At 34.7% G+C, this 23301-nt stretch overlaps 1 protein-coding gene across 1 annotated transcript in view; it reads left to right on the top strand.

The window, feature by feature from the left end:
• Positions 1–23301, top strand: part of PCDH15 (protocadherin related 15) — an 807822-nt gene that overhangs the window by 620828 nt on the left and 163693 nt on the right. The window contains exons 19-20 of the mRNA XM_060286024.1: positions 8055–8360; positions 11192–11416. Of these exons, the coding sequence (XP_060142007.1) occupies positions 8055–8360; positions 11192–11416 (531 nt within the window). The remainder of the gene's footprint in view (positions 1–8054; positions 8361–11191; positions 11417–23301) is intronic.

The raw sequence follows: 23301 nt of genomic DNA, 5'->3' as shown, positions 1-23301 counted from the left end.
GAGTTCCAATACTTGATAAAAAAAACTATTTACTCTCATTATGTTTTTAGTGATTTGAACTCAAGTACACTTGTTACCTTCTAGCCAGTAAGTCTGTTTGCCATTGTTCTATAATGAATAGGTGTGGAGAGAGGGAACATTTACCAGCATGATGAGTCACTAAATTGCTTCTCCCATTTTACACTGATAATCACAGCCCTTGAAATAGCTCAGCTTCTTTAAAGAAATAAAGATGACAACTATTTTATGCCATTTTGAAGTTGGCAGGTAATTTTAAAAATGTACTTCTACTAGTAATGTCATTAAGGATGCACTTCCCAACTTCTCCTTCTGACCTCCCTGCTCAACACCTTTTAAGGTTCCTGCTTCAAGGTGAGAAAGGAGTGCACAGCTTCAAAAATTGCTGTGAAGGAAAAGCAAAAACTAAGGGAGCTAAGCTCCCTCTCAGCTTCACACTGGGCTAATTAGGTGCTACATGGTAGTTCACACCTTTCTAATAGCTATACTTTCTGTTTGTCCTCAAAGTTCTTTGCATAAAACTGATTTTTGTGAGAATAAACAGAAATTATTTTATATCTAAATAATCTGAATGGATATGAGTATAAAACATATTTTAAATTAGAATTAATCATTGAAAAAATAATAAGTAATTTACCCAGAGACTTCTCAACGGAAGGGGTGCAGACATCAGACTCTCCTTTGAGGTCTTATCCCAGTATATTCCACCCATAAAGACATACTTTTCAATCTCTATAGAATTTGTAACTCCCAATGTAGGTATCCCAGTAATGGGCTTTCACATTTATTGATGGGAAAGCATGGATAGTAGACCACTCTAAAAATTAACGAGGGAACAAAAGGGGTAAATATAATGTGTAAGAAATATTTTTCCCTGCTTCCTTTTCAAATGATATGCTATAAAATGGTGCTCAAGGAATAGTCAATAAATGCCCTTATACATGATCTGTTGTCTTTATTAAGTAATTATTATTTGGTTGTCTGTAATGTATTCTAACTTTGATTTTAGTGATTAAGATTTTCCAGAAGTTTTTCTAGCAAATATTCAAAGTTTTGTCCAGTGAGGTTTTTATTTGACTACAGACTATTAGCCAGTTTCCCAACAATACTCATTCACAAATAAGTAGCCACAAGTCAGGCCCCCTGGTAAGGTGTATATTACAAAATGTGTTAACCATGGACAGATGATTATAAAGTTGCAGCTATTACTGTTTTTTGCTTTGATGTAGTACAAAGGGAGAAGAGATGTGTGATTTTTCTTATTAACAATTTTAATTAACTTTTAATTGATTTCTAGGAAGAGAAATGTTTTCATTACAGCATCACACACTGAGCTCCTTGGTTAGATATTAAACATCAGTGCAAACTTCTTGACAGTATTGCTGACAATAAGGGATTTTATGTTTGGTTATCTTTTCTAACATGTACATACTCATCTATAATACTAAGTAAATGAAACTACCTTGTTTAGCCAGTCCATATCACTTAACTTACATGACCTTATTTATGTTCCTCAATTAATTAGGACACAGAAAAGGAAGCAAATAATCCTGTATTTTACAAACATTCTAGTTCCTTTGTCTCTATTAGATGTGTGTCTGAGTTACCTTAAATTTTTTAGAGCACTTTCTTATAGAATGTTAGTCTTTTATTCCATGAGCATCAAATATACCTCCTTTCATGGAAGCTAGACAGTCAGTGAATTAAGTTGTAGTTAATCAGGTCAAAACATGTGTGTGTGTGTGTGTGTGTGTGTGTGTGTGTGTGTGTGTGTGTGTACTTGACTTTCAATATTTATTTACACTTTATACTTAAGCTGACTTAAAATTACGAAACCCTATTAATAAAAATGCCCCATCTAATATTTATTTTTAGTCCCCTTGTTGAATATGTGTTTGGATATTTTCTCTCAACAAATTATCCCACTGTAAGATAAAGATTGCTGTATATTTGAAAAGTTCAATAAATGAAGAGTTATGAGATATGCTTCTATTCTCAAAGGACTTGTAGCTGTGGGGAAAAGGTGTAAATAAAAAGTAATGTGGGCTTCCCTGGTGGTCCAGTGGTTAAGACTCCATGCTTCCAGTGTAGGGGGCACAGGATCCCTGGGCAGGGAAGATCCCACACGCCGTGTGGTGCAGCCAAAAAAAAAAAAGTAATGTTACAAAGCATTTGTTAAAATTCTAATTTATAAAATGATCTATCTCTAAATGCTAGACATTTTCCTAGGAGAGATTGAATTGGGGGTTGGGATTTGAAGACTGGATGAAGGATTGGAATTTCAGAGGTGAATAAGGAATCATCAATGCAAGCCTTGAAGAAAATGTCAAAAAGTGTATGCTGAGTCCTAAGGAAATGAAGAAAATTGATTAGACTTGAGCAGAGTGTTTATACAGGACAGTGAATAGTAAGAGAATGCTGAAAATGTAGGTTGGAATTAATTCATGCATAGGAGTTTGGACTTCTGTCTATAGTTCATTTGAAAGGATTTCTGTTACTCAGGGTTTTTAAATCTGGTGCATACATTACTCCCCTTGAGAACTTTGCCTTGCTCATTAAAATATTAATGACACTTGAAAAGTTCTGAAGTAATGAAAACTTTTAAATTTTCTTTAATCCCAATTTCCCAAATTTATTTATTTGAACAGAGACCTCCCCTTCTCTCTCCGTCTCCCCTCACTTTTTCCTGGCATCATAAGAGACGTTAATTAACATTCCATGAAATGTAGCACCTAAAGTTAGTTTATCAAAACCATGACTAAAATTCAGTGTTTACTTCTCCCTCCATGGCCTTTTTTATCAATTTAAGCCATTGTTAAAAAAAATTTCTCATTGGACCTTTTGAAAGCATATATTTTTCTGATTATCTTTTCTCTGCCATTTATTATTTTACTGTAGACTCTGTTAAGGACCCTGACATGTTTGAGAGTAGGCACCATTGATTCTATTAACTTAAGGTAGTTAGTTTCAAGTGATGGGTCATGGGGAACAAAAAGTATCAAGTGGAAGTATTGTGTGAAAATATCATGGACAGATTATTAAAAGAAGGCCTTATTCCCAGTGTTGCTCATTGAATTATAACAGTATTTTAAAAAATGTATGTCCCTCAAGATATTAGTAAATATTTTGCTAAACAAACAACAATGAAAAAGAGTCTATGACTAGATTTGTTTGGAAACTGTGGTATAAACACCCCTGGGGTTTGGGACTCTCAGTAACTAACATCCTGTACCTTGCCCAGGTTCCAACCAATTCAGTGAGAGACATGAAATTCTGGCAAATAGGTGAAGCTGATATTGAAAGGAAGGAGGTTTAGTAATGAGAACCAAATGGGTTGGTAAATGCTACCCCATGATTAAACTTACCTACACAGCCTCAGGCAGAACTGAAATTGTAGGTCTTATTCATAGGGAAAGAGCTCATATAGCAAAACCAGCAAATCATTTGACATCCTTATAAACATCAGATGTTAAAGGGGGCAGTGTGTTTACCCAATTCTTTCCATCAAATTCACCACTCATGAGTGAGGGAGGGAGCAGAGAGAGCAGTTTTCTTGCTAAAATGTCCTTCCTCTTGGCAAGTTGAAGCCTGGAGAGGGGAAGTTTCCATTCAACAATCCTCAGTGAAAGAGGATCTTTTAATGCAACACTTCTCTGAGCTACTGTGTACTGGGAAGTTCACAAGGGAAAACATGATTAGTGCAGCAATTTGGGAAATACCAACATGATGCAAGCACTGTAGGTGGTTCATTCTGAAATTAAGTTTGTTTTTATATCTTAAAGTCCTGTTAGAGCAAGTTTCCTTTAACAATCCTCTAGCCCAGTAGTTTGCAAACATGGCTTATGTGAGGTCTTTTCCAAGTCATTTGTTACTGATGTAGGTACTACATTTGCATTGTTCTAATACTAGTTACTGGCTTATATCATCTATAACAATGCTGATTCACTTAAATTTTTATATATTTTATTCAGTGGAACAGAATAATGGCTTTGCAACTAGATTACAGAGAATTATGCAACAGCTATCTTCTTATTCTTGTTATAATTGATGATCTGTGCCATGTTTGTGAATTTCATCTCAGACATGTATAATGGTAGCAAAAGAGATTCAAAACTGCTGTTCCACTTCACATCTTTTATTTTATAGTTGAGATACCTGAGACCTAGAGGGAACAAGTGACATACCAAAGTTAATGATATCAAAAAATATATATAGTGGAAACACTGAAACTAAACAGCACTTCTATAAGGTAGCAATTTCTTTTTATATATCAAGGTCATTCGCTATCTTAACCTACATAGTCCCTGTTTGTCACTCTACAAAACATTAAAAATGCAAAGATATTTACTTATTATCATACTCTTATCTAGGTCATAACAGAATACTACTTTTTACTTTATAAAAATGATATTTTTCCGTATAGACCTGGATTCAGTAGTTCCGCCAAGATGATCACAGTCTTCCCACTTGTAAGAAGGGAGACAAGTGTTAAACAAATAATCACATTAATAAATCTATAATTTAAATCTAGTAAAAGTGATATAAATTATACGTATATGGAGTTCTTGCCATGTATAACAGGAGGGTCTCATTTACATTTCAGGAGTGATTTGAGGAATCATTTGAGGAAGTGATGTTTAAATGGACATTTGAAAGATGAATGGGTTTTAGCCTAGTGAATAATAGTGGAAGCCCTTTAGGCAGAGGCTTTGGAGAAATTTGGAGGTTGGAGAGATTTGCATTATTCCAGAACACAGTGAAAGTAATATTTAGTAGGAGAACTCTTGGTTATGGTAAACATTTGAATGGTGCTGAAGGCAGTGGAAATCACTGGAGGATATTAAGAGGAATGATGTCATTTATCTATTATAAAAGATCTCTCTGAAAGGAAATAACTGAAAAGAAAATAAACACATAATCTAGCAATCTAAGCCACAGTTGGTGGTGGCTTGGGCCAAGGTGGTTAGGATTGAGATATTGCATACATTGGAAACAATGTATTATAAATGGAATAGGGATTTTTCTGTAAATGCCATATCTTGGACCTTGTTACCTAATATACCAATGTATCTCACAGCTTGGAGCTGAGCCTCATACATAGTATTAAATAAGCTTTTCTGAAATTATTGAATAAATAAATAAGCTTTTCTGAAATTACTGAATTTCAGAAAAGCTTTAAAATAAGCTTTTCTGAAATTATTGAATAAATAAATAATTGAGAAGGTAGAAGAAGTAGATCTCAGGAACATCTTCTTTATTTCTTATGTAATCTGTTGGTCAGTGGAAGAACCATTTAGTGAAGTAGGGGAATTGGAGATGACAAAGATTTGGACATAGAAATAATCAAAAGTTAATTAGAAACATGTTAAGCTTCTCATTCTATGGTAGACAGAATTATGATCCTCCAGCTACATCCCATGTGTGAATATGTTACCTTACATAACAAAATTAACTTTGTAGATGTGATAAGGTTAAAAACCTTGAAATGGGAGGATTACCCTGGATTGTCCAGCCGGGCCCATTGTAGCCATCTAAGCCCTTAATAGTGGAAGAGGATGATAGAAGAGTGGATCAGAGAGATGAGATAGAAGAAGGAGAGATTCAAAAAATGTGAGAGGGACTTGACCCACCATTGCTAGCTTTGAAGATGGAAGAAGTGTGCTATGAGCCAAGAGAAAAGGTATGTGGGTGGCCATTAGAAGTTGGGAATTGTCCTTACATGACAAGTAAAAAGGGAGTGGGGATCTCAATCCTACAACTTCAAGGAACTGTATTCTGTCAATAACTGGAATGAGCAAAGAAATGGATCTTTTCCTACAGCCTCCAGAAAGGAATACAGACCTATGCATACCTTGGTTTTAGCCAGGTGAGACCGATGTTGAACTTCTGATTTATAGAACTATAAAATAATAAACTCGCAATGTGTAAACAACTAAATTTGTGGTAATTTGTTATGGCAACAATAGAAAACTCATATAATACGCATAAAGTGTCCTAGTAGAGATATTAGTTAAGTAGCTGGACATACATAGTACAATACATACCTAACATCCCCCTCCACCCCACACATATACACACACAGCCATATTAATCAAATTAAATCATTCTATCATAATAAATCTTCCAATATGGGGATAAATAAGAATATATCTTGAGCAAGAATCATTTAAATTATGGATTACATAAAAATACCCACAGACAGAAAATGTCCCTGAAACTTTTAAGAGTGTTGGTTTAATGAAATAGAACGTACTTACATTATTGGTTTGTATTTTTCTATTTACTTGAGCAGTGATTTAAGACAAAAAATAACACTTTTTGTTTGATTGGTTGTTTTTTTTTGTAAGGGATGTGGCAGTATTGTTGTTTGTTTTTTCCACTAAGATGACCAGCTTGACTAATATGTCAATAATCTGTAAGACAAATTCTAGGAAAAATGTAAAAGTAGAAGAAAATATGTCTATGGAAACTCTTCAACTCTTTTACAGTATTTTTGTCCTCTTCAGACATTCCTGCAATTACTCTTCTATCTTTTCTCAGGCTTAAAACTCCAGAGGTAATGCCCTCCCAGGGGCATTTGTGTTTTGATGAATAAAAGGGACAAATCCTGCTGGAATGTCTGGCATTATGACAGTCAGAAGGAGTGCAGTTATGGACATCTTGGGCTTTATCGTTTCAAACAAGGCACAAGTGTTCAGCAAACCCACCCCACATGCTTCCCCAGTGTTTGTAAAGGTGGATATACATCTGCTCGTGTGCTGTTCAAAATACATTATATTGCATCCCAGGCTTTGTAGATATTAAGTGATTATTGTGTCCCTGGCTCATAATGCAGCCAAGTGTCTTGTTTTCCTTCCTTTCCCTAGTGAAGTTTGGGGCATAATTATGTAATATTTTATAGATGCTAAGATTCATTCCAATTTCTTTGAGAAACAATAACATAGAACTGTTTAGCACAAAATGTACTGTATTTGATAATGAAATATCATAATTTATATTCCAATTAATTGATTTTTAGATTATTTTAATTCTCATAACACTCTAATTCTCATAACACTCCATCAGAAGAATAGTCACTCAAAATTTACCCATTTTATTTGATGCAAAGTGATTTAATATTACATAAAATTTTCAGTTACAATAGGTTTATTATAGCATCAACAATTCTGTTATCATTTGGAGATTGTATTCTAATATTAAAGAAGAGCCCTTTGCAGTTGCTTTACAGTTACTATACTTTCACTTCTATTTGGGTTTTGGAACATGTTTAGTTTTAAATCTCAGTTCCTTGCATTAATTTATTCTAACATTCATTAATTCCACAAATATTTATTTATTAAGTAGTTTTATATGCAAGACATTATACTAAGAACTGGGGCACTGAGGTATTTATTTCTTGTGTAACCCTAAGCAAGATAATTAAAGTACATAAGCCACAGCTTTCTTATTTGTAGAATGGGACCAATGATATTTATTCATAAGAATATCAGGCAGATTAAATGCAGTTATATATATATGGTGCTTATACACACACACACACACACACATACACACACACACACACATATATATATATATATATATATACACACACACATATAGTGCTTGAATTTAAAAAGCTGTAAAATCTTAAGTTGTCAGTTATGTTTAATTAAAACCTAAATGTGTTTTTTTAAATTTTAGAATTCAAAATCTATTAAAGAAATGATAATACAGGAAAAATTCAGTATTTTTGAAATGTGAATTTTCTGTCATAATATAATATTGTTATTTCTACTGGTATCAAATTATGTTATGTTCATTTTGAATGAAGAACATCAATTAAACTATAGTATATTTCTTTTCATGTTCTAGACTTTTGTACTACATTGTCATTATCTTTTAAATTTTCTCCCTAGAGAAAAAAAATATTTGCTTAGAAATATGCCATAATTCTTTAACTATCCCCTTCTGGCAGGGCAACATAACAAAATGTAATGTGAAAAAATCATAACAAAGAGTACTATGTGAATTCCTTTGTTTTTAATTTTATTTAGGCAACAGACGCTGATGCTGGAATAAATGGCCAAGTACACTACAGTTTGGGTAACTTCAATAATCTTTTTCATATCACATCCAATGGGAGCATTTACACATCAGTGAAGCTTAACAGAGAAGTCAGGGACTACTATGAACTTGTTGTTGTGGCAACTGATGGAGCGGTACACCCTCGTTATTCAACTCTAACAGTGGCCATCAGGGTTTTGGATATTGATGATAATAGTCCTGTGTTCACCAATTCAACATATACTGTCGTCGTTGAAGAGAATCTGCCAGCCGGGACCAGTTTCCTTCAAGTAGAGGTGTGTGGAAGAAGCAATTATTTCATGAATTCTGTATAAGATTTGACATTCATGTTAGGGCTGCCAGACTTAGTAAATTTAAAAGAAAAAAAAAAAGCATATGCAGTTAAATTTCAATTTCAGATAAGCGAGTAAATTTGAATATAAGCATTCAAATATTACAAATATTACTCAATTATTACATATTGTGCTTTATCTAACAACCCTATTTTAGACATATACCAAAATTTAAAGGGAGAAAAGTTGCCTTTGTGAGAAATTGAATAACACTTCTTAACAGATTTCTTTTTAATTTACAAAAGTAATGCTAAATGTTTATTGCAACAGTTGACAATACGAGACTATTTAAAAAAAAACTTAATAGACTCTCACCTTGTACCTCCAAAGTTACTCGGTATTAAATTTTATGTGTATTCTGTTACATTTATTTTTGTGCTCACACAAATATCAAATAACTATTTACATATATATATATAAATACACATGTATGCAAGTGTGTACATATATATATACATTCATACGCATATATACATGTACAGAATTGCCTCATATTTTACAGAAATGGGATATTGCTGTACCTATTATTTTGTAATATCTTTTTCACTTTCCGTACACAACTGGCATCCTTCCAGAAGTCTAACTCTCCTTTTTATTAGTTCTTCATAGCTAAGCCTCTTTTTTTCAGTCCTCAAATAAATTATTACCAGAAACTCTGGACATTCTGATTCAGTAGGTTAGATTGGCCTAGAGATCTGCATTTTAAGCACAACCTCTTTAATTCTGACATAGGTGGTCTATGAAGTGTATTTTGTAAGAAAAAAATATAGTCCTTTCTCAACCTGCAGTCTACAACTTGAATTTTGTTAGCATGCATTTCAAGAACTTGTGTTTCTTCCATAATTCAACTCAATATGTGTTTACTTAGCAAACATTAATACATCTAAAAAAGGCAGATGCTGGCCAAGGAGAGGGCCGTTCTTTCTCCATTTATTCTTCTATCCATCTATTCATTCACTCATTCCTTTATTCAATAAGCATATTTTCAGTGCTTACTGCATGCCAAGTCCTCTGCTAGACTCTGGGGATTCAAACATGAACAAGACAGGTTTCCTGCCTTCATTGAATTTTCAGTCTGGTGTAGCAAACAGACAAGTAACTGGTAATTAATATAGAGGTCCTCAATGCAAGGAACCTGGGAGATCACAGGTGGGGCTCTTTAACCTAATCTTGAGAACAAAGAGAATGTTTCCTGGAGAAAGTTTATTTCTAAATTGTGAACTGAGGGGCAAATAAGAGGCATTCAAGGGGGAAGAAAGAATATTCAAGGCAGTGGAAGAACCTGCTCAAAATTCTGGAGGAGAGAAGAGTGAGGAGCTAAAGGGCTGGAAAATATATGTGTCCTTCTCACCATGTTAGGGAGATTGGAGTTGATCCAAAATGAAATGGAAAACAAGAAGAATTTTTAGGCAGGAAGGTGACATCATAAAATCTGTGCTTTAACAGTATCTTTCCCATTGTGATGTTGATAACTGTTTGGAGGGGGCCAAGACTGACATTCACAAAGATGCTTGCTTTACTGCATGCATTTTTTAACACACCCTGACCTTCCCCACTCTGTCCTTGCTCCATTCCATTTCCTCTGCCAGAGTTGCCTTTGCCAGTCTCTACTACTGAATGAAAGAGTCATCTATAAGACTTCCTATTGAAACCTGTTTTCTCAGCTGTTTTTTGTTTCGCTTTAATGTTTCGCTTTAATGATTTTATTTTTGGAAATGGGAATTAAAAAAATTTTATTAGAGTATAGTTGATTTACAATGTTCTGTTAGATTCTGGTGTACGGCAAAGAGAATCAGTTATACATATACATATATCCACTCTTTTTTAGATTCTTTTCCCATAAAGGCCATTACAGAGTATTGAGTAGAGACCTGTGCTGTACAGTGGGTCCTTATTAGTTATCTATTTTATATATAGTAGTGTGTATATGTCAATCCCAATCTCCCAATCTATCCCTCCCCAACCTTTCCCCCTGGTAACCATAAGTTTGTTTTCTACATCTGTGACTCTATTTCTGTTTTGTAAATAAGTTCATTTGTACCATTTTTTTAGATTCCACATATAAGTGATATCATATGATACTTGTCTTTCTCTCTCTGATTTACTTTATTCAGTATGACAATCTCTAGGTCCATCCATGTATCCCTTTTATTTTGGTATTTCTGTCTTATTTCTTCTTTGAGACAGTAATCTGGAGGGTAGGTATCTTGTTTGTATTCATCTTGTGCATCTCTATAGCACCTTGTGCACACTCAATAAGTATTAGTTAAAAGAAGGGAGGTATAATAGAGTGATCTCTAGAAAAGTATTATAGGATCTTTGTGAGAAGATACATTTACGTTTTCATATAGCCCTTTAATAACCTGTTATGTTTATGGAAAGCACACACTAATACTTATTTTTATTTAAGGTATTATTTTTCATGGTTATACAATCGTTAGGAAATAATAAGCAATCATTTATGACAATATTTATTTCTTTACTGTGGTATGATCCTTTTAATTAGTGATTTTTTCAAATAAAATAGATACAGTAACAAGATCAACAATGACAAAACCTCATGGGTCTCTGTCTCTGACTTGTTCTCTTTCTTTCTCTCCCTCTCCCTCTATCTGGTAAATTACTTTAAAAAATGTTTCTCTCTGAAACATGCCTTTTGATCATCATTCATTTCATGCTGTTCTAGGTACTGACACATGACTTCCATCAGTCCTGCATTTCTTTATTTTGGCAATGGCAGTGATATAACCATTCTTCTTCTTAATTTGTTACAGGCCACAGATGCTGACCTCGGAGCTAATGTATCTTATCGGATAAGAAGTCCGGAAGTGAAGCACATTTTTGCACTACATCCATTTACAGGAGAACTCTCCCTTTTAAGGAGTTTGGACTATGAGGCATTTCCAGACCAGGAAGCAAGTATCACTTTTCTAGTGGAGGCCTTTGATATTTATGGAACAATGCCACCTGGTATTGCTACTGTCACAGTGATAGTAAAGGTAAGGAATATAGATGACTTCTGGTTGCCTACTTTGTACTCTCTACATGTAGTTCCTGTTTTTGTTTTTTTTTTAAATCCACACTATAGTATAATATCTGGGGGCAGGATTCATAATTATATGTGGTACCAGAGCCAGAACATAAAATTTTGAATGTACAGTATTTACAAAGACTTGAGAAATTACTATATTATTTAACTTATAAAAAATAAATTAGAAAGAACCACTAAATAAGAGTTCAAACACTGTGTCTCCCTGGGTCCACCATTAGCTCTGTGACTTCAATCAAGTCATAATTTCTCTAGACTACACTTCAGTCCAAATTCCACAGCACCAGGGATAATAACTTCGTCCAAATCCTTCAACTTAAAAAAATACAAATTAAAAAAAAACATAAGAGGATTCTGAAAGTTTAAGAGTTCTAAGCCCCCAAGAACTAGTTAGTTTAGTTTAGTTGGAACTCAAGATTCTGGAATGAAACAAGCTTTGGAATCAGATGGAATTGGGGTTAATTTCTTGCTCAACCATTTTCAAGTTCTGTGACCTTGGGGACTCTCTCAACCTCTCTAGATTTGCCTTCTAGCTTAATAAAATACCCTGCACCAGTTGATTGCCTAGAAAAGCATGTCGTCTTCCACCTTTAGGGTTTCTTGTGGTTGTTAAGCTGTGTATTTAAAAGAAGACATGAGGAAAGATTCATCAGTTCTCACATGTTAGTGTATATAAAGGTCATCTGAGCTGCATACCAAACTTTCAGATCCCTCTGCTCCTTCCCAAAGGGGCACCTTTCTCACAGGAGCATCTGAGACATCAGTATATTAGAAAAGTACACAGATGATTCTTACACAGGTTGTGTGAGTATCAGATGTTGAAAAATATACTTCAGTTACAAATATACACATACAGATGATCCTCGAGCTGCTTTATTAAAGGTGTTTAGTACTAAAAAATGACTTCAGATGACCTTTATTTCTTTGGTGACATAAAATAAAAGTGCTTTTGTAAACATGTTTTGTATGACTTTTGGTCAGGGGAAGAAAGTGCAAATTTGAAACTACCCTCTTAACATGTTTTCTCTGGTACCCGACTGGAGTTTGAATGGTTAAAAAGACAGAGCTAGTCAGAAAGAAACAGATTCACACAGAGTGAGAGCAAAAGAGTGAGAGAGGAGAGAAGGAAAACGAAAAAGGGAGAGTGACAAGGATACAGAAGATCTATATGATAAATGAAGACTTTACAAGGAAGCTTATAGAAAGTTTCAATAAGTCCATGAATGAAATACATGAATAAGATTAATTGGGTAAGCAATTTAAGTTCACTTTAATATAGATATTTTAATTCATATTGTGTTCACAAATGTATATGTTCTACAAAAAATATATGATTTATGATTATGACTCAGATTTTGCCAGGTAACCACTGAGACCAGGTTTCCATGTTAAAAAAATAAAATCTATGAAATTAGACAGAAGAAAACATGGAAGTATGTGTAAATTTTGAATTAATATTTAGTTATAGATGGTAGAACTGCAATACAAATTTGGCAACCACACATTGGTCTGCTATACAGAGGGACTATTTGTACTTCTTGCAGTCACCTTACATCACTAGAAATGTATCCTAACTGAATGGGATCAAGTTATTTGACTCACCAGTTTTGTTAGGTTGTCTGATTCTGGAGATCATTCAGAAAACCATAGGAACCTATGTTCATTTAAAGTTTGCCGCTTGAGATGCCTAGAATTACAATCTGTAATGTGTTTGAGGTAAATTGTTTAGCAGAATTCACCTATGATAAATTACTCAGGACTTTACACCATCTGGTTCTAGTTGGCTACCTAAAGCATGTGGAAAGTTCTGGGAATGACTTCAGTTCTTGAAAGCAGCTTTCCATAGAGGGCTGTATGTACACAGGTTATAAGGCACAGAAGGTCATAGGCAGCTTTTGTACAATGTTCATTCTTAAAGGGCACTGCCAGGTATAAATGATGGTACAAGAAATCATCACTTTTGTTGCATTTTTGTTTGATTGTTTACCTGATAAATAAGGTATGCAGTTGGTTTTCTTAGACAATAAAATATTGATATGAAAACATAGAAGATTGTTAAAGATTTCACCAGTATATGATTAGCATAACTATGTTTATCATATAGGTAAATGCTCTAATGCTCTTGACTGTAAGATCTTTGAGTGTGGATTTTCTTGTGTGTTTTGCTGTTGTTGTTAAGATAATCCTGCAGTCAGGGTGGGATGTGGGGATTATTCCATTGCCTTTACTTTACAGTTGAATTAGGCTTATCTGCTGGTACACACATGATGTCACTTCTTCCCTGGAGTCCTGCTGTCTTCTCTAAACTATTGGGTTGGCCAAAAAGTTCCTTCAGTTTTTAAGGAAAAATAAAAGACACATTTTTCATTTTCACCAAGAACTTTATTGAACAATGTGTTCACCGTTTTACTCCGCTACCTTCTGCCATTTTTCAGGCAACTTCATAATTCCATCTTCGCAAAACATTTTATCTTTTTGATCAAAGAACTGTTCCAGGTGCCTTTTACAGGCTTCCAGGGAATTGAAATTTTTTCCATTAAGAGAATTTTTTAAATACCAAAATAAATTGAAATCTGTAGGTGCAACGTCTGGTGAATTAGGGCGGATGAATCACAACTTCCCAGCCAAGCTGTAACAGTTTTTGCCTGGTCATCAAAGAAACATGTGGTCTTGCATTACCTGATGGTAACAGGTGTTGCTTTCAATTGGTCTCACTGGGAGCAGCACTTGTTGGAATTAATTGTTTGGTTTTCCAGAAGGAGCTCATAATAGATGACTCCCTTCCAATCCCACCGTATACACAACCTCACCTTCTTTGGATGAAAATGAGCCTTTGGTGTGGTTGGTGGTGGTTCATGTCACTTGCCCCATGATCTCTTCCGTTCCACATTATTGTACAGTAGCGCCTTTTCATCGCCCATCACAATTTGTTTAAAAAACAGAACATTTTTGTTACGTTTAAGAAGCGAATCCTATGCGGAAATATGGTCAAGAAGGTTTTTTCTCTTATGTGGAACCCAAACATCAAAGTGATCAACATAACCAAGCTGGTGTAAATGATTTTCCAACACTTGATTTGGATATTTTGAGTATGTCGGCTGTCCTGCGTGGTATAACGTTGATTGTTTTCAATTAATGCCTCAATTTGATTGCTGTCTACTTCAACTGGTCTACCTGACCGTGGAGCATCGTCCAGTGAGAAATCTCCAGCACGAAACTTCACAGACCACTTTTGACACGTTTGATCGGTCACAGAACCTTCTCCATACACTGCACAAATCTCTTTTTTTTGCGTTTCAGTTGCATTTTTATCTTTCTTGAAATAATAAAGCATAACATGCCAAAAATGTTGCTTTTTTCTTCCATCTTCAATATTACAATGGCTACACAAAAATTCAACAGTTTTGATGTTTTTTTTTTTTAAACGCACGCTGATATGGCAGCTGTCACAATACATTCTAACAATTTTTTCGAATGAAGTTAGCTACTAGAGTCACCTTATGGAAAAAACTGAACGAACTTTTTGGCCAACCCCAATACATTGGAAAGGGGAACACAAGTCCTTTCCATTCTCAGATGCCCTAAAGCTATCTGGAGTATTTTATTAGGGTCTGCATTCCTTCTTTCTCTGGGGTCCACAATGGTTCTGTATCTACTCCTTCCATTTTGTGTTTCTCTATCCTAAGAATTTTATCTGTTTCAGGGAGTTGTAAATGTATCATTTCAGGGACTTAAAATTTTATTCAGCATTAAGTTCTCTTTGGGAATAGCAATGTGAACTATCAAAATCTTTTCTGGGGTAAGCTGCTTTTCTATTTATGTCTCTCTTTCCTGAGACATTGATTTTCAGTGCTCTAGTAGTCTAGGGAAGGATCAAGGAACAATACAGAATCATCGAGGGCCTGAGGGGCTTCAATGCATATTTAGAAATATTATTTTGCCACAGTATTATGATATGACATTTAGAAATTTAGAAATCTGCTTACAAAAATTTTAGGAACATGATAATATTGGTGGTTATGAAGATGCCATGATAGGTAAAGACATGAAAAAGACTAAAAGATGAGACTGACCTAAATGAACTAAATGAGCAAAATGGCTTCTGGACCATCTACCTGGTTTTGCCTACCCATATGCTTTGATGGTGTTGAACACTAAAAACATTTTAAATAGAAAAAATGGTCCATCTATTGGCTGTTCTGGGCAATAAGTGAAGAAAAGATTTGCTACTAAGGACGTTCACCCTATAATTCCCAGATTCAAAGATGGATGCTCAAGTGGTATGTAGCCTTCTCTCTCAGGATAGATGTGGTTGATAATGCAGAGTTATAATCCCTCATAGACTCTAGCTTGGCTGCTCTAATTTCAGTTTAGACTTATGTGCTTGGATTTTTTTTTTTTTTTTTTTTTTGATGGAAGAAGTCATTGGTGTCAAACTGAGTCCCAAACTATCATCTGAACAAGCAGGATGTGCACTAAATAAGATTCATTCTCTATCTGGGACTTAAGTCTCTTAAAATGCCTTCTACATTCCCTAACCACCCCTTTATTTTAATACAGGGGATTCACTCAAGGATTCTACATCAGCTTGTGTGAAATGTTGCTCATTGATGGGCTCCTTCTTTCTTTAGAAATAAGAGTGTTGATCTAATTTTTATTGTCTCAGTTGCTCTATCTTATTTAGAGAAGTCAAACTATTTCATTGGTCAAGGGTTCCTGACCTATACAAAGTTATTTCTGGATTATTGTACATTTAAAACAAAACTTAATATTTAATTCTAGACATTTTTCAGTGCCACTTTGTTTTCTTTTTCAAGATTATTTAAGCATAATAAAATTTGGTGAACATTTCTCCAAATGCAGGCTGACACTTGCTTTCCTTTCTCCTCATCACTCAGGATAAGATTATCACAAAGAGAATTTTAAAACTGTATTGTATACTATTGGGGCCCATAAAAATATCATATTTGTTTGTTTTGAAGAGAAGAGTGGAATACAATTCTCATTTCTCTACAAATGTAAATCTTTCCCAAGCTTGCAAATTTTCTGCTGTTGGTCTGTTTACTTGCAGTACTGACAAGCTGTTTTACTGATAACATAATTGCATAGTATTTGCCAAGAGATATTTCTACCCAGAACAGTCACCAAGGGGAAAGCATCTTGTAGATCTCTCTTTGAAAATGAGCAGAAACATAATTTCTTTTGTAAAGAAGGAAAAAAAGAAAGATCAGGTACTTCCTATCTAGTCCATCAAACTTTTTTAAAATTGAAGTGATAATGGGGAAATTGAAGTATTTGAAATAATTGAAATAATATTTATTTCAAAGGAAAAATATTTTCACAGTAGAAGGAAAGTGGAATTTTATCACAGACACCTGCAAAGAGTTTTCTTGGTGTCAAATTTCAAGGATTCAAAACAAAACTAATCATGATCGTACAAGTAATATGTATTTTTGTTGCAAAGGTTTTGCAGAACATTTATAAGACAAGGCCTTTTTCATTGTATATTTATTAAATATCTATAAGAATTGAATCTGTGATAATAGTAAATTACATGATATGGGTAAACCTCTGGAAAATGAAATAAAATTCTAAATAGTTTTACACATAAAATCCAGAGAAAAATCTGCCCTTACAAAAATCTGAATTATAATAATATAATATAGAAAATACACGGAAAGAGAAGATCTGTTTTCTATAGTAAGCCAAAAGCTGAATATAAGCCAGAAAGGTTGAAATATTTAAATGTGTATATAATTCTGGGTAGCATTAAAAGGAATGTAAAGAACTTGTCCAAGATAAACAGATGACTTAAGTCATTTGCTGATTGTAATTTTAGATAGAATGGCTGCATGCGAGTAGGAGAGAGAGTGAGGGAGATGCTTCTGTGAAGGAAGGAGACTGAATTCACCCCTGGTTGTGTTTACCTGTAAAAGAGGGTGCAGGTATGGGAGTAGGCAGGGATAGATGGAGGGACCAGAAATGAAAGACCATCTAGAAGGGCTGAGGTTATTAGGAAATACAGTGAGTCTTGGAAGAAAGAGCTAGCATTTTCATCTTTCAGAGTGGTTTCTTCTTCTGCGAAGGAAAGGAATGTTCCTACCCCCAAAGTGTATAGGAAAGAAGATAGATAGAAACTCAATGCCCAGTACCAAGGTGGCATTTGCCAAACTATGGACACCTGACAGGCAGTGATTTGCCGCTGATGTTCTGTGGTGACAGTATTAGTAGAGTCCTTGTTTTGATTTGGTCAAAGGAGCTGTGGTTTGAGAGACAAGGAGATAATCCAGGATTCAAACAAATCAGAAACTCTGGACATTTCAGTATTTATAGCATCTTTCCTTCCCTTGCTCTGGAGGGAGGAGACTGAGTAAAAGATATCTTCAATGGACCAACTAGTGGGAGTATGGTCTAATAAATTGATCATTATTTTTTTTTATTAAAGTATAGTTGATTTACAATATTGTTAGTTTTAGATGTACAGCAAAGTGAGTCAATTATACATACATATATTTTTTTCTCTTTTCCATTATAAGATACTGAATATAGTTCCCTATGCCACACAGTAAATCCTTGCTGTTTATCTACTTTATATATAGCGGTGTGTTAATCCCATACTTCTAATTTAACCCTCCTCCCTCCTCCCGATTGATCATTATTTTTTATGACTTGCTGCTTTTCACCTTGAGGTTGGTTCACCTGGAGAAAATACCCATTCAGGACTATGGCCTTCAAATATTACCCTCTGTTCTATTCTGTGCTATCAGATTCTTAAGAGTATATTCTTTCTAATATATTCACTTCCGTGTTTAAAGAATATGAATACATCAAGGAGGGCGTGTCATAGGGCTGATTCAGATGGTTTCTTAAAGTATCTGCCTATTCTGCTATTCTACAGGTTTACAACAAAGATGTAACATATTTTCACTAAAGAACCAAACCAGAGGAAACAGATAAAAATGTACAAGCCCAGAGATAACATAATATCTCAAACAGGAGTAATTTATATTGCTATGGCTCCCCATATATCACCCACTGATTTCTGGGAGTCCCAAGAAAATGCTTTACTTATAGAGTATACACAATTAAGTAATTTTACCCTTCAGTGATTATCACATTCTTCCCTGCCTGCCAAGGCAAATGAGACCAGGCTTGCCTTACCACAGCTCTCCCAGTGGGGACAATAGATGCTGATAAGCCTTGTTGATACTAGTTACTGCTAAGCATTGGTACCATTTTCCAATCCTATCATGACTATAGCTGCGATCTCTACCCCAGTGAATTGGCTGCCTCATACTGGGGGGCACTCTTGATATGTTGGTGTCCTCAGTATGTACTCTGAGAACTTGACTTCACCAAAGTCATACAGTATTCCAAACAGTAATAATTTGTGCCTTCAATATATTATTATCATCAGGGTCTCTCATGATATGCTTCATAGAGCACTAGCTCCTCAAGATGGTACTGGGTGTCTCATACACAAAATATTACATAGACAAGATTTGGGAAACACTGGTATATATAAAAATAAACTGATTTCTATGCCATAGGCCTTTATATAGGAGCCTTAAATATGCTAGTGTATGTTGTGAATCTCAAGAAAATAAAATGTGATTTCCCACCATTGATCATGGAATTTCTTTTTATTTGCAAAGCTTTTGATAGGACCAATTTTCCAAAGAATGCAATTTGGAAAAAACTTTATTAGGTTTTAGTGAAAATAACTATTTGTAGGGTTAAATATTGAATAAGTTGTTTAAAATGTACAAATACGACTGCTGAAAGTCTCTTTTTACCAAAAAAAAAGCTTCATAAATAATTATAAAAATTATCTTCAGGGAAATAGATTAGAATCATGCAGTGTTTAGAAGCTTGCAAGGTTGCCAAGATAAAATTGTAGTAACTAGTTAGAAGAATTCTTAAAAATGTAAAATATTTTTGGAAAGAGGTATTTAAAATTTTATGTGTGGAATTTTAACGAAAATCCTACTCAAGTCATTTTATGTATAATCTTCTGATGACTTTGCCAGTTCCCTTTCTCCTCACCTGCAAGTAGCAGAATGATGCCTTTAGGATCCGACATACCAGAATTAAATCTTAGCTCTACCCTTTATTAGCTGGATAATCGTGAGCAACTTAATTTCTCTAAGCTTCAGTTTCCTTATTCTAAAAATAGGAACAATAATAATAATAGCTAACATCTATTTTAGGCAAATTAATTGAGATGATAAATCTAACACACTTAGCATAATGTCAGATATACAGTAAAAATAAACCATATACATACGAACATACATATATATAATTGTGATGCACTTTTGAGGAAGTCTGAAATAGGGTGATGTTACTTGAATTGATGCTCAAATATTCAAGCTTAGAATGTGCACATATTCTCCCAATTGACCACAGTGTCATGGCTTGGGAAAAAAATCCAAAAACCTATCAACTGCCTTCCCCCTATATTACCATTCCAGTTCAGAGAAACTAGATGGGAATGGAATTTTGTATTAAATTAGTGGGTTTGTCAACATTACACAATGTTAACCTCTTCTAATTTAACCATCAATTTTGAAGGACTGTTTTACCTGCCAGAGTGCATGAGTGTTGAGGCAGTTTGTTCAGGTAACAGAGATGCATCCTATGTGAAATTTAAACTCCTTACTATATATTCCCATCACATCCTTATACTTTCTCTTTCATAACATCCATCACACTTGCTAATATTTATTTATTTTTTGCTTTCCACACTAAACTGTAAGCTCAGTACCAGCAGGCACTGTATCTTTCTTGGTGGTAACCATATCCCCAGCACCTAAAGTACTACCTAATGCACAGTGGGAGCTCCATCAATGTTTGTGATACTGAGAGCTATAGTGTACATTTTGCTACTTGTGGCAAAGTGTAACATTGATTACCTTACATTAGGGATAATACTATCCCCCAAGAATCCAGAAAAGCTTCAAACTCAGAAATAAAACCAATCCAAAACAAAAAACAAATTTAGGCAGCTAAGAAAGAATCTTCCCAGTACAGGTTTTGATCCAAAAACAAAAAAGAACATTGAGGTAAGTTTGTAGCTTGTGTTTAAGAGAGCCCCATGCAAAACATAAAAGGAAAGATTTGTTTGGTTGGTTGGAGATAGGGCCTTTATGACCCTATGTGGCAGAATCACAAGAGAAGGTAGAGAAGTCAGAAAAGACAGAAAGGCAAGTAAAGAAACCAAGACGGAAGAAACAGCAGAAGGTAGATAATAATAAAAAAAAACAACTGAAACAGTAAATAGAGGGTGTCTGGTAGTGCAGAACAGAACTGGTAACAGGCAGAGGAAAAAATCAACTGTGTCGTCTGCCAAGGAAGAGGAGGCATCGGCTCCATAAGCCTTAAGGGATTTCAGAGGGCAGGGCAGCCAACGGTTCTATGTGGCTAGTGATAACACTAGAGGGTACTGTAGGAGCCATTCCACCCACTGGCACACACCATCTGGTCTCCTCACAGAGCATGCATGAGAGCTTAAGATGAGGGCTGACGTTCTCTATATTTTCATCATTTAAAGAAAGATGATCGGAATATAACTAGTTAGTACTCTTCTGTCAGGAAAAAAGCCTCTTATCCAGAACAGCTTTCAGCCTATGATTCCAGAAATTAAAAATTCTGTCATCTATTTCTCATCGCTTTCAATAGAGAACGCGCCATTAATTTGTAAATTCACCAGCAAGTTCCTGTCTTCCTGGTATGCTCATTAAAAAGGGTTCCTTAAATCTACTCTGTGGTCTGTCAAAGCAGAAATGGTTTCTGTGATTATTTTAGACTTGAGTTTAGAAAATAAATAAATGAAACTCATATTTTCTTCCTCTTAGATAACTTTCTTCAGGTGCAGTTTTCGTTGCTTGATACATGGAAACTAATTATGCGTACTTGTACAACAATCTTTTTTTCTAAGAAGATCAAGTCTTAGTTCAAGATGGTAATATTCAGAATACTCTTTAGAAACATGAAAAGTAATTTTTGTTCAGACCAACAAAAAGTATAGCCACAGAAAGGAAACTTAATAATAAAATTGTTAACAAGAGAATAGAAAATGAAATTTTCTTTCTGTAAATACTGCCCTCTAGTGGAACAGTTGGCAACAGACTAGGGCTTGCGTTTGGAGAGTGGAGTTTATCCTTAATTTGCTGCATAGTAGAGCATTTGTACAGAAGCAGATTTATGTACAGTTTTCTTCAGACATCCCTGGAGCATAAATATAATGAAGTATTGATTATGCTCTTTGGCATTGCATTTCAGTAAATTCTCTAATCTGAAATAATGCATCATGCAAGAACTGTGTGCAACTGGCTACACAGCTTAGCCACAGTGAAAGATTGTAACCTCAAAATATGTACAATGTACCAGAAGAAGAAACACAGCTACAATAACTGTATTTATTCTTTACGTTGTCAGTGGCAAGCATACCAAAGGGGGATACCAGTCTTTTAATGTTGTTCAATTATTTAGGTTTCTGTATAATCAGTTTGTGAAGCCAGGTTATAAAAATGTCCACTGTGTGTTCAGTTAGAAGGTGATCGGTGACTACTTTCCCGGCCAAAAAATAAAAAGGCTACTGTACTCAACACTGTCAGCGGCTGTATTGACATAACTAGGAAATCACATATTATTTTTTTCCCTGAAGAATTAAGATTACATTAAGATTTTTAATGTCCCCTGGGGGGGGCGGGAGAAGAAAATTCATAGGAATATATTGAGTTTATGTGATTTGGGAAACTCATGTAGAGAAAAATCACAGTTGGGCTCCTTTTCTAACCTTCAGAAGTTATAATTTAGGAGTGCAAGAGGAGTTCTACCCCTTTGGTTACAAGACTCACTTGTTAAAATAATTGGCACTCTTGAAAGCAGGAGGAAGTGTGCATGCAAATGTTTTATATATTCACCCCCTGCCTGAAACCTCAAGATCAATACCCTCCACTCTCCTCATTATAGAGAACCAGTGCTTCCTAGGTTTATTTACTTGTTCAGATTCTAAAGCTCATCATTTATAAAGGAAGTCTTTTTCATGTAGAGGCTGTGAATACTACATGTCAAAACAGAGAAAATGATGTTTTTTATTTTTCAGTTTTGCTTACAGCTCAAGGTCTCCAATTTTTACTAGAATCTACAGGGTTTTTCAGATTCACGACTCAGAAGTCAGCTCTATTGTGAACATAAAAGCAAGCTCGATTTGATTGTAATAGTTAATTATCCTGACCTCTTTGCAAAAAGAGGTGTTTATAATCAGTTAATTTGTGTGTTTCCAATTTACATTGTGCAAAAAAAATGGTTGTATCAGAGCAAATATCAAAGACTGTAGAATAATTTTCTTCTTTTGTTTTTAACGTCAAGTGAGAAAAAGATGACAGGGAGAATAAGATAACTAACAAGTTTAGTTTGGGGCTCAAATATATTTGACCAAAAGTGCCCCCCAAAATGCAGGGTGCAATGATTATTTTTTTAAAAAGTAAATTTAGGAAAGATAAATCAGCCAGGTTAATAAACATTATTTTTGAGAAAAAAAATGATTTGAAATTCTCCATCAAAGATAAAATGTTTGAGAAAAACATGGTCTTGCTCTCAGGAGACCAGACTAATTAGTGGTTTTGCCAAATAAGTAGATTAATTTAGGCGACGTTGCTAAGCTATCGGCAGAATCAGTAACTTTACCTGTCAAATGGCAGTTAAGTGGCAAATTCAGGAACATCTTTTCTTGAGCCACCACACTGTCCCCAGAGCCTAGCATTGGGTCATAAAAATGGGAGGAACCTGATAAATATCATTTAATGAATAAACATAATAGCAATGCAT

This window comes from Globicephala melas, chromosome 16 (assembly GCF_963455315.2).
Source record: "Globicephala melas chromosome 16, mGloMel1.2, whole genome shotgun sequence".
Taxonomy (NCBI): Eukaryota; Metazoa; Chordata; class Mammalia; order Artiodactyla; family Delphinidae; genus Globicephala; species Globicephala melas.
The sequence above is the reverse complement of the archived record's forward strand: the minus strand, read 5'-3'. Positions and strand labels throughout refer to the sequence as shown.